Genomic DNA, 13,000 nt, shown 5'->3' with positions numbered 1-13,000 from the left:
AGAACTTCCAGGTTCGGAAAGATGCAATGAAAATGTTTGCTCCCGGACCTTGTGATGGGAGTGGCTTTGGGGCATAACCCCGCAGGACCTGAAGGTAGAACTGCATAGTAGAAGAAAAATAAAAGCTATTGGAGATCTGCAAAATATTCTAATGCTCCACTGTGTTAGGAGCTGTAGCCAAAAAGGAAGACGATGAAAACCTCTGAAAGTGCCATAAAAGAAATGGCTTTTATTACGAGACTGGATCAGCCTGTGTAGCAGAAACGAGTAATGGGGCTGCTTATTCAATAATGTTGCACCTTACTATATTCGGCAACCATATTTTTGACACTTGCTGCTAAATGGTGAACACACTCGTTGCTCCTCATCCTTGTAAGCACTGCATGATACTGGCCAAGTGCAATTAATTGAGGTAACTCTTAAGCCACACTCAAAGACGAATGCAGCTTCGAATGTATCCTTTTCCGGAACTGTTCTACACTTCCCTGGAAGCGTACAGGAAACGACAGTTCTTACATTAAAACATCTGTCTGCATTGAGGACAAATACGTTGCCTTTGAAATCATATCCCGGATCAAGTTGACCTATTCCACCTGCTACATCCTGAAAGCTGTACTATACTGTAGCCAAAGAGGGAGCTGGAGATAGATGCTGAAGGGCAAACAGAACCAAATGCGAGGACAGGAGCAGGTGAGTCACAGAACAAAAGCTGCAACCGCAGGACAAGAATCGTCCATTTGGATCTTCCGCTCTAAAGTCCATCTTTTGAACTGTTTGCCCTTTAACCAGTAAGCTAGTTGAGCATAGTGCATTTTTATTATCCATAGCACGATTACCTTGCTATCATGGACCTTCGGGAGGGCTCGCGGTTCTTGATCAGTGGCCTGAAAGAATACATAGAGAGAGGCCACAGCCCAAGCTTAACATCACAGCTGTACAAACTTTCCACCTACAACTTTTCGAAGTTTCTGTGAACAGTGAACTATAATTTGATGAAGGCTCACGGGCCAAAGGAAATGAGGGCGAGCACATGTGCTCAAACTTCCTAACAATGACAGCAGTCTGCAAGGATTGCCAATGAAAATTACAAATCTTCGCTGCTTTCTTCCCCTTTACACGCGGCTGCTCAAATGAGCTGTGTAATGGTGATGAGGTAGTGCTGAAATGTCAGTACGCAACTGCTTTATTTCGCCTCATATATCTCTCTTGCTTTTACTCTGCTCTTGAGCACCATGAATGATTGGTGATGATGCCCAGGAGTTCGCATATAAATTGTTGTCGCCCAGCCAAGCGTTTTATAGTCACCTAGGGTCTCTGTGTAATATATTTTTTAGTACCACAGTACATGGCTCATAGCTTTCAGACCAGTGGCGATTTCTTGCCTGACAGAAACACGAATAGCGCTAGGGTTGGCACAAAAGTAGTTCAAATCACACACTTATACATGTGGTAGGTGCAAAATCAGGCCACGTGAAGGCCTGGTATTTGCAACCAGATATCTTTCACTTTCACCACATCGGCCCTTTGTCCTCTTCTGAACATTAAGCTCGTTGTGTTCTGGCATATCTACAACTAATGCCAGATATGTTGAAGAAACAAATCTAGATACATGCGTCCATTATCTCAACATAGAAAGATACGCATAAAGAAAACTTTTGCAAGAGTGGAGTTACGCTTAAAAAAATTAAAGACCATTGCAAAATATGCATTGGATAAATGAGAAAGTACGGATACTGCTGTTGGTTGACTCTGTTTACTTCAATTTACTTTTCCTTGCTTCTATTTGCTGCTTACTGCTTCTATTTGTTTGCTCCGTTTGCTTCGATATTTTGCTGCGTCCGTTAGTCTCTGCTATTATTCGAGAACGTATGTTTACACGCTATTATGTGTACGGTTAGATTCATTAAAGACACTGTGTGAGTACTGACAGTTTTATTTTTTGCACATTTGTTTACACTGTGGAAGACCAAACTGTCGCTGTAATTATGCGCCGAGGTCTTCCAAATTCAAAGGCAATTTGGGGTAGTACATATCCTCTTGTGTCAGCATGACGTCGTCACCTGACGGGTACAGATCTTCTGACCAGAAACCCTCTTTATTTGGCGGAGGAAGGTTTGGATGTGTAGAGACGACAGCGAGTTTGTGGTCACTGAAGTAGCATCCCATGTAGATGGCGTATTTGATGGATTCGTGATTGTGAAACGCCAACTCACCACAAGTTCCCCTGTTTGTTGTTGCAGCTTGAGAAGATGTCTTGAGGTGCAAACCAAGACGTTGGGCGGTTTTGCAGAATCAAAGGTATGCTGCAAGTGCACTATGTTGCTGTTTCTTGAGATAAATTTGGAACGAGGAACGTGCAGAACACCATGAGTGCCGGGACGAGTCGTATACCGCAGAGTTCTCCAACTTCGAATTTTCCAACGACATCGATATGCTTAATTAACGTCAAGTCCTACCCCGGAATATATTGCTACTCGAGCTGCTGCGCTGTCAGGCCTTCTTCCTTCAGACACGAAGCGGCGACCAAACAGCTCTCTTGCGGCCTCTGGATCAATCTATGTATCGCTGAAGCACAAGATATCTGCTTTTGCAATGTTCACGTAGTGCATACCGTCATTCCCGTGCATCCGTAGAAAACGAACGTTAACGAAGGCCATCGTTATATCTGCCGCACACATGATGACTACACACAGCTTAAGCACTGTAGACAATTGATGTTCTTGCAAACTCATCGGTAAGAGATCTATCTCGATTTTATTTTCTGCTATAGAACGCAAAATGCCCAGCCTTGTTGGTTAGGTACAAACCACCGAGGTTGGTCACCCTGCAGAGGGCCACGAACACAAACTTCTCGGGATACGTTTTCGCGTAGTCGACAACAACAACATCCCGGCCTCGGCGACTGCGTTTCGATGGAGGCGAAACGAAGTGGCGTCCGTGTGCTGTGCGATGTCAGCGCACGTTAAAGATCCCCAGGTGGTCGAAATTACTCCGTAGCCCTCCACTACGGCCCCCCTTTCTCTCTATCCACTTTCACTCCCACCTTCATCCCTTCCCTTACGGCGCGGTTCAGGTGTCCACAGAGCAAGTGTGACAGATACTGCGCCTTTCCCTTCCTATGAACCAACCAACCAAGGACGCGTACGTTTCTCCTTGCGACTTGTGGATCATTATAGCACTTGCACGACAGGAAACTGATGCGGTCTGTGTTCCACCTGCGAGATTTCCTTTCCTTTTAAGTGGCACGTCAGCTTGACTATATCGATTGGAGTTCACGCTGCCTGTATGCTGCTCTCTTGCATGTGACAACGGTGGCCTTTAGAACGGGCTATAGTACCAACGCAGGACGGAAATTTCAACCACAAACGGATGACCTTGTCGTCAATGTCCCCTTGAATGTAATGTACCGCAAATGCCCCACAGACCCATTTAGTAGTGCGTCAACCACGTCGATGTTTCTGACGACCATGTGAGGATGACCAAGACACAAAGTTAACTGAGGTGGGAGAGATCCAGTTTCCGCCTTTGATAGCTTGCCAATTTTAACCACAGCTGCCTTGTATTTAGATTCATTTCTGTGCCCTATAATGGTATCCACTGCAATAAAGACATGTGCCGCATCTTCAATCCTTTGTGCTGCTTTGTCATTGTAGGCATCAGTATCTTTATTTCAGTAGTACAGCCTAACTCCATCCGGACACAATCGTTCAGTATCTTCTACAGTAACGAATCTGCTTTGTATAATCTGATTTCTTCTTCCGAAAGTGCTGCTCCATCACCAGTTTTGTTAACAGCGATGAGAAGATTGAATCACGTTGACGCACAACCTCTGTTAGACAGTAGTACGAGAGAGCATGCTAACGGGGGCTTCGGATATTGAAGAATGTATTCATTAATTTGGAACGTTTATAAACCTATGATGTTCTAACTGGCGGAAGTTGTCTCACATTTCCACATAGTATGACGCCTTGTCCTCCAAATGAATCATTCAGACGCCTGGAAATGGTTCTAGCACGATGGTCGCTCATCGCGAGTGGATCGGCTGACATCATGCTGACTTCATCAACGATTACATATCGGACATTTTTAAATACATGTCGGTACGTACTGAGTTCACTACTTTAAAGACCCTGTTCGCGTAACTTGTTTGACATTGTCAACTTGAATGCAAAATGTACAACTTGAATGCAAAATGTACAGTAACGCTCCCAACAGAGACTGCTGCTTTACCAGTTGTTGTCCACGCTATATAAGCGTGAGATCGCGCGAAAAATTTCTAGCATTGCAGTACCTGTTGTAAATAACCACTATGAGACGCAATACAAACGTCTTTCCACACCCTGCTGCTCCAGAAAAGAACATTTGCAAGGATTCTCAGTCGGGTGCAATAAGCCTATGGATGACTTCTCTGATAATCTTAAATTGCCCTCGATTTGTGAGACGCATCTTTTCTAGAAACACATCATTGAACAGAATGTCTGTTCGTGCTTGCACAGCTGGACACCGGGATACAGAATGTAGTCGCTTGTGAACTTCAAGATCGCGCAAGATGTCTGAATCATCCGCTGTGTCGATCATTGTGACAAACGTATCATACACTTTATCCGACTGTAAATCTCTGAGTAGTTTAGCAGCGTCTGTATTTGCTTGTGCACACCGAGATACTTCTTCCGAAATCAATTTGCCACACAAATGATACAAATCCTGAATGTTCATGTCACGCATATACTGCTTCTTCATATTCATTATAGATACGTAGTTCTGATCAAAAATATCCATGAATTTGTTAGTCCAGAATATCAATTTCTTTGCGGAAGGGGTGAAAGAGGAGGACATTCCTATTGCAAAAACCAGTGCCACTGGGTCCCAGCGCCATACCCAATTTTGATCCCAGTATGACGCTGGAAACTGGGCGCACTGGGACGCGGCATACTGGCACGCTCCGCAGTAGCGGCACTGTTCGCTCAGAGAAAAAAAGGCATGGAATAAAAATTAAGAAGTAAAAAGTAACGAAACAATTTAGTTACATAAAAAACACTAAAAAAGTTAAAAAAAGGCGTGCTTCGAACTCGGTCCCTAGGAGCCTAATCAATCACTAGCTCACCACGCTAACCACTCGGCCACTCCAAGAACTGGAATTCTGTGAACATTTCTGAATTTCATGACATGACCCGCAATTATAAAGTTCGGACTTCATGTTTCGCAGTCTACAGGTCATTGCTGCCGCTCTAACGATTGGAAATTCTTGATCAATGGGGCTTGCTGCTTGCTCTCACGACTTGGAACTAATGTTCTGGGTGCCTATGTGCGCGATGTTGTGCACTGTGATCATTTTAACATGTGGAGTTTTAAATCGCTGGCAAATTTACCAACGACAGCTCCTCGGTGGTGCTCGGCTACCGCGGGCGTATTTTTCGCTGAAGACGGAGCTTTAGTACAAACCTTCAAGGAAAACAGTGCGACCAAGTTTCAATACCGGCAGCGACGACACTATTTTGTGTGTAACTAAACCTTATTGGTATGTAAACATTTCGGTAAGCGTTGCGATGACCGAGGGCTCGGCTGCTTTATGCGCAGAGTAAGAAGGAGCACAAAAGCTTGAGAAACACGCAAAATATTGTGCATTACAGGCGCTGTATGTTGTTTTTTCTCTTATGGGCCCATCGCTCGGTAAACTGCTCTCTTCCTCTTTTTATTTTTTCTTTCTGCTGTTCATACTGGGACGTGGTGCGGGCTACGCTCGCCTACGATTGAGCCAACACTGAACATTTTGGCAGTAATCATTGTGTTAGAGTGGCCTTAAGATCAGCTGTTAAGTTTGGTATGCGTGGTAGCCCACATTATTCAATTCCACTTTTAGTAGCGAGTTCATCGTCAGTGTGTCATGAGATATCAGAGGCGAGGCGGTCGTGGTCTCTCTCGAAATGCTCGAAACGACCTATCGAAACATGGAAACTCTAGAAAAAAGATACTGCCTTTGTTTTCTTACAGGTGCGCAACGACTTCGCAGCAAAAAGCGCTTGCTTCAACCATATTTTTCATATGCGCCCCGATGGTCGAATGCGAGTACGCTGTTGCCATGTTGGCCCCTGAGGGATGCTACTCTGGCTGACGCCTCAGGCCGCACCGGCTATACTGGGGCGCTGGGACCAGTGCAGCCCCAGCACACATACAGCCCTCCTCCCAGTGCATCGCGGATGCCAGCGACATACCCAGCATCAAAAGGCTAATCCCAGCGTTTTTTCCCATTGTACCCGTCCAACCAGTGTCTTCCCGTTACAGCTCCAGTGAATATCGCAGACCTCCAGCGTACCCAGCAGATCCAGTACAAATCGATTGCGAAACTTACTGGTTTCTCACTGAAAGACGCTGGGATACGCTGGGTTTTGCAAAAGGGATGTTCTCGCTTGAAATTGACAATGCAGCTCTCAGGATATCCGGATATCCATGCTGCAGAGCGTCATTCGGCGATCTGTGCGCCGTAAGATACTGCGCATAGCACTTGTCCTATAGCTCGTTCCAGCGATCCTCGTAACGCTCTATAGCAGACATTTTGCAAATATTTGTATTAGTCAAAGGCAGATCTTCCCGTTTTATCTCTTCGTTAGTTTTCCTAACCCTTATCCGCTAATGTGGCCACGAAGTATTGCCAGTTAGACGTCTCGCGTTTTCTTACATATTCAGAGTTTCAGCAGAAACGAAACACCCTATGAAGAGAATATTTCGACTGCATTTAGCATCTTCAAATTAATCTTGCGAATAGCTTCACTATATGTCACATCCGCTTCTGACGATTCACCGATGATGTTTTGTATTTCTTTGTTAGGATTTGACATTCCCCGACTAGCTTTGTTGAAGTATCCCAGTCGGAAAATACTACAGAAAATTTTCTGATGTTACGGCAGAATATCTGTGCGGTTTTTGACGGGAAACCTTTTGTGACAACAGAGCATGCTGTAGTAACATCAGAAGTTTCTGTAGTTACAACAGAAAAGTGCCACAGAACTACAGACAACAGAAATATACTACAGAAAAACTACAGAACTACAGAAAAGTACTACAGAACTACAGAAAAATTTGATGGTTACGACAGAACTACAGGATATTTTGTCGTATTTTTGGCACAGTTCTGTAGTTCTTTTCGACTGGCATTAAACCTCGTATGCTGCACAGGCATAAACATCAAGTACAACTTGAATGTCCATGCTAGACTGAAGCACTGAGGTTATCCACGGGTTGAAGTAGTTTACATTCGCTTACTTACACGTTCGTTTCAGCGTTATCATGGGTCGCGCAACACCTGTCCGTATCATTTCAATGTACTCATCCTGAGATTTGATCTTGTGACGATCCCACTTCGATTGCATGTCTTCATACTCAGTCGTTTCCAGTGCTTGCTGCATCGCATCGTACTTGACACGCAACGTACAGCGCTATTCTACCTCGGCTTTCGTTACAGCAGGCTTTAAAATATTATCACCCTAGAACGTTTCATGGGTCAGAATGGTGCATTGAAACGACACTTCGTATGACCATTATTAAAGCACCTGTGAGTGTGCTCGTGAAGCTAAACCGTGACTAGAAGTGTACTTCAAATCAAAGGAGGCCAGAAGTTCAGCCAAGGCTACTGTTTTCAGCATATTCTCTCCCAGTGGTTCATTTGGAGCATCATACAACCGCATCATACTGTGTGCGTCAGCGCTTCCTTTGTGCTGAAATTCTATCCGTTTGCAGTACTCCACGACACAGTGCTCACGAAACGAATAAATGCATTCGTTAGACAGAATTGGCATGTTATGTTTTTGACTTTATGATCAAAGTACACAGCACATGTTATGGGATCCTAGTTTACCAATTAAGCTGTCTGCATGATTGTCCACTCATCGACTGCCAATGGCAATTCGTATTTGTTCCCTTTAAACGTTGGAGCAGAACGAGGTCTGACCAGGTTAAAAACGCAGTCGGTTTCCCCAGCTGACGAATCATGGCATACTTCCTGTTTACACTTGTGCCACCACGCAGCAGTATTTGGAATGCCTTCCATGTATGTCATATCATGATGCACAACGTGCTCTGCAAAGCTCCTGTTCTGCAAGTCTTCGTGAGGGAAGGAAGCAGTCAAAGCTGAATTACGAAATATCGTTGTCAAGTACGAAGCAACACGGTGAGGGATCACCTTCATTACCTTGTAAAGTACGTGCCGAGTATGCTTTATACTAACGTGAATGGCTCTGTTCCTTTCAAGTGTATTCGGAAGCATGCTCACAGTTTCCGACACGTTAAGCGGCACATTTACAATTGGACCCACAATGGCTTCTTGTCCTGCCTCATAACTTACCAAACGACGAATTTGCATTAGCGGTATGTGTGGTGAAATGGGGCGTTCACTTACTAAATGCAGTCGTGGTAAATGAGCAGGAATGTCAAGATAACTGTAGCCGTGAGTCAAGGTGTAGTTGGGTAACTTGTTGGACCGCAATGACGCCTTGCACGTCCGACATACTGAAAACACTTCCACCGTCTTTTCTGGAAACTCTTGAGCTAGAAGAATTTCTAAAGATATCTCTGGAGTGGCCGAGACATCGTTCTGGAACCACAACTGGTCACAGACAGGCCAAACACAACCAAACGCATTGTTAGTGAAATGCCGCTCAACGTGGTTTGTCACTGCTGGATTTTGGTGAAATGATCTGACTTAATGAGCAGATCGTTCAGCAACACATCTTAAACGTCTCGCTTCACTATTCTTTCATTGATGGGTTCCAGGAAAATAGGGAATCTTAGGCGGCTGTTGCCTGTGCTCAATTTCGGCAGCCCGTTTCAGACGCTTCGCTTCAGCATTCTTTCGTTGACGGGTTCCGAGAGATTCGGGACTCCTACGCTGCTGCTAGCGCTGCCCACTTTTCGCAGCACATTTCACATGCTTCGCCTCAGTATTTCGTTTGTGGCGCTATTTATAGCACTTTCGCTTGGAGCCCGAAGTATCATTCGTGGAAGTGTCCGTTGTCGACGACGATGAAAGAGTCGCATCACACATAATGAAACACACACACACACAACGAACGGGCAAAAACAGCATCGCACGCGCCAACCGCGGAGATCGACTGACAGGCCGTCGAACGGGTCTGGAGAAGGAGGGGACTCAAACCTCACGCCATGTGACGTGAGGCGCGTCTGATGTGCACGTGCCACAACGGCATTTGCGTACTCTCCCCACAGTGAAGTGTTTTTTCAATGGTTTTTAAGGCGAAATCCTTTACTGGCTGAGGCTGTCGTGGACAAAATTACGAGGGACTTTAGCTACTAAAATAGTGAAAGGCCTAAGTGCCGCATTATGCTAAGCAACTGGTAATAATTAGTAATGAATTATTTATTCAATACTTATACAATCGAATAATGGCATATATGAATAATCATTGATTAGTAGTAATGATTTTATAATCAGTAATAGCGCATAATTATTACGTCAATTATTTAGTCGATAATTATTCAATTACAGATTACGTCACTTCTATTATTAGTAAATAATTGATTGATTAGTCAATAATTTGTAATTCATTATTCAAAATTTTTAACATTATTAGTAATTGATAATTGATTGGCATATGCCCATATAAGGCACGCTATCGCGCCAAAACGACCCCGCCTGAAGCTACTTGCTGCTGGTAAATGCAGGCGAAACCTTGGGGAATTAAATTTGCCATCATCCTTCTGCATACCGCAAATAAAATGCTAACATGCTAGTTGGTTGACAGTTGGGCGAATCTTTAAACAATGGCCGACTGCGCACCACAGGCTTGTTAAAACGCCTTAAATTACACGCAATCCTTGTAGAACGGCAGCGATATGTTCATCATATAAACCAGTTTCTCAGACCGCAAAGCATCAGCAACATTTTAGCCAGGCGTCCGTGAGTCCTGCAATGCGGTTTTCCTTAATGACTCTTAAAATGTGCTTAACAATGTGCACTCTATTCCCATTGACGGCTGCTATGGCACAACTTGGATTATCTTTTTACACAGGTCCTTCATTATTAATGCTGTATTTTTCAAAGAACAGTGAGATGAAAATCACCGCTTGCGTCATACTCACTTTCTTTGTCCGACTAATCTTGCACAAAAACAAAATTTGTATTAATGCTAGCAAGATCTACAAGTCGATATTTTCCCATGAAGTGAGATATGTTTACAAAGCGGCTGCTTTAAAGTCACTAGTGTGACTGACCCTATTTGGTTATGTTTAGGAATGCAAGCCTACTTCTGGCACTGGTTTCAGGCAGCTGAAGTTTGCTTAGCTCAATTCGAAGGCACCCCTTGATTCAAATGAAAAGAGAAATCACCACCCCAACTACTCAACCTCACTGGCTTTCCTGAATGTGCCACCAATACAGTGAAAAGAATCTAAAGATGCACTTATGATCGACGTGGTGCGCACCTGATCAAGTCTATTTTCGCCGGTGGTCCCGATGCAACTCTCTGCGGTGGTGGTGGTAGAAAACATTTATATAGGACAAATACAGGAGGTTATGCGTGAGCTGACCCTGAAGGGGCCAACCTTCACAAACACTAGGTGGAGGTCCCTAGTTCGGGACCCAGTGGCGTCTACCGCCGCTCGGGCTCGCCCGGCTAAGGCCCGTTGGGCCTTCAGGTCAGAGCAGCCGAGCAGGGTCGCCTCCCAGTCCTCCCGGGTTGGGTTGGGGTGAGGGGGGATAGCCGGATTTGAGGGGCAGGCCCACACCATGTGGTAGATGTCCGAAGACACCACCCCACAGTGCGGGCAGCTGCCAGAGAAAGCAGGGTCGAAGTGTTTTAGAGCTGTCGGGCACAGCAGTGTGTTGGTATAGAGGCGGAGTAAGAGCCACTCATCCGCCTTTGAAAGGCCTTTACATGGGCGGGGGTAAAGGCTGTGGCTAGATTGGTAGTAATTTACGATATCTTTGAATGTATAAGCCGGATTAGGATCAGCGTTCTGGCCGGAGGGGGAGGAGGAGGAAACTTCCCGAAGAGAGAGCGCGCGGGCGGCGGCGTCGGCAGCCTCGTTTCCAGCCAGCCCCTGATGAGCAAGAGCCCAAATAATATGTCGGGTAGCGGGGTCCCCAATGTAGCAGCTATGTTGAAGTATTCTGTAGGCTAGATAAGGGGTCCAGCCCTGTGCGACATTCCGACAGGCCCCTCGCGAGTCGGAAATTATATATTTCGAGTCAGAGTGGGAAGCAACCAATGCTATAGCGACCTCCTCCGCATGAGTTATGTTGCGGGCCCTGAAGCTAAGACCGTTGACTGTTTTCGCCTCGTGGACGACTGCGGCCGTGTACCACCCCCCATGGTGCGGGCCAGAGGCGTCCACATAAAAGACGCCGGGTTTAAAACCATAATGGCGTGCCAGGGCTTCCGCCCGCGCCAGGCGTCTGCCATCATGGTCTTCGCGCGCCATTTTGGCGGGAAGAGGGCGTACGCGGAGGACGCATCTCCACAGCGCTGGAATGCGTACCCGTTCTTCCCTAAGTGTCGTATGTTTGATGTGGAGCCGGGCAAGAAGGTGGCGGCCTGACTGCATCTGCAACAAACGCGTATATTGATTTGTGAGGTGCGCTTCCCTGTTCACCATTCCCAGCGTTATGAGGCGCTGGTTTGAGGTATTCACCGGAATATCGAGGGCCCGCTTAATGATTTTGCGGAGAATGACCTCGAGAGCATCCTCATCTTGCTTCCGCAGGTGGAGATATGGAGTCGAATAAAGGGTTCGACTGGTTACGAAGGCGTTTGCCAGCCGCAAGGCATCCTTGCTTCGTAACCCCCCGCGTTTATTGGAAATCCGGCGGACCATGCGGCCCACCTGGTCCCCCACCTTGCGGAGTTTAGCCAATGTGGTGTCTGGCTTGCGGTGTTCGTGAAGGAAGAGTCCCAGTACTCGGATTTCTTGTGTTTCTGGAATTGGACCTGATTGAAGAGTAAGTTGAATTTTAGTAGTGCATTTTGGGGAGGGGCGGATGTGCACAAATTCCGATTTCTGTGGGGAACATTGAAGGCCGCAGCGGCTAGCATAGGTGTCTACTATAGTCACCGCCTGCTGCAGGCTGGCCTCAATGTCTCCAAGTGAGCCCTGTGTAGCCCACAGGGTGATGTCGTCGGCGTACAGAGCATGCTGCACACCCTCGACAGCACCCAGCTGGGCCGGCAGGCGCATCGTGGCCAAATTGAATAGCAGGGGAGAAAACACTGCGCCTTGCGGCGTTCCCCTGGTATTTAGGGGGAAGGGGCCGTGTTCGTTATCCTGAATGCGGATTTAAGATTGGCGGTCTGTGAGGAATTGGCGGATATATTGGAAGGCACGGTGGCCACAGTTGGTTTGGCTTAAATGAGTGAGAATAATATCATGCGTTACATTGTCGAAATCCCCCTTAAGATCCAGGGCGAGTACGACCCTGTCGTTATGAGGGCACTCGAGGGGGTCAAGGACTTCCCGATGTAGTTGAAGCAAGACATCTTGTGAGGATCTGTGTGGGCGAAATCCCTACATGGTGTCCGCGAAGAGATGTTGTGTCTTAAGGTACCCAGACAACCGGTCCCGCACCATCGTCTCCATAAGTTTGCCCACACAAGAGGTAAGAGAGATGGGGCGAAGGTTGTCCGTGTTTATTGCTTTGCCGACCTTTGGTATGAATGTGACCACAGCGGTTTTCCAATCAATGGGGAGTGGCGTATCTCCTCGCCATATTGCATTGATGTAGCCCAATAAAGTTGTATAAGCTGAGTCGGGAAGGTTAGCTAGTAATTTAACAGTGATTTTGTCCCTGCCAGGCGCAGTGCCACGCTTCATTTTGCCCAGGGCTGCCCGTAAGTCGTGGAGCTTAAACGGCTGATCAAGCTCAGCGTTCTCAGAGCCTGCATAAGAGTACGCCTGCCCACGGGTGTCCTGTATGTTGCACAAATATCGGTCCCTGAGTTTGTGCGCGAGTTGTGTAGTATTACCAGAGAAGGTGTGGATTACACGCTGAAGA

The 13,000-nt window shown here is 46.3% G+C and overlaps 1 protein-coding gene across 1 annotated transcript; it reads right to left on the bottom strand.

Moving 5' to 3' along the window:
• Nucleotides 1–1,983: 1,983 nt before the first annotated feature.
• On the bottom strand, nt 1,984–11,841 carry LOC146209403 (uncharacterized). Its single transcript, XM_084580261.1, has 3 exons — nt 10,540–11,841; nt 8,393–8,599; nt 1,984–2,253 (listed from the first exon to the last, which is right to left on the bottom strand). The coding sequence occupies exons 1-3, from the start codon at nt 11,824–11,826 to the stop codon at nt 1,984–1,986; spliced, it is 1,764 nt and encodes a 587-aa protein (XP_084436387.1). The 5' UTR covers nt 11,827–11,841.
• Nucleotides 11,842–13,000: the final 1,159 nt, after the last annotated feature.

This window comes from Amblyomma maculatum, chromosome 1 (genome assembly GCF_055883805.1).
Source record: "Amblyomma maculatum isolate TAMU_Amacu chromosome 1, ASM5588380v1, whole genome shotgun sequence".
NCBI lineage: Eukaryota > Metazoa > Arthropoda > Arachnida > Ixodida > Ixodidae > Amblyomma > Amblyomma maculatum.
This window is presented reverse-complemented; position numbering and strand designations above follow the sequence as displayed.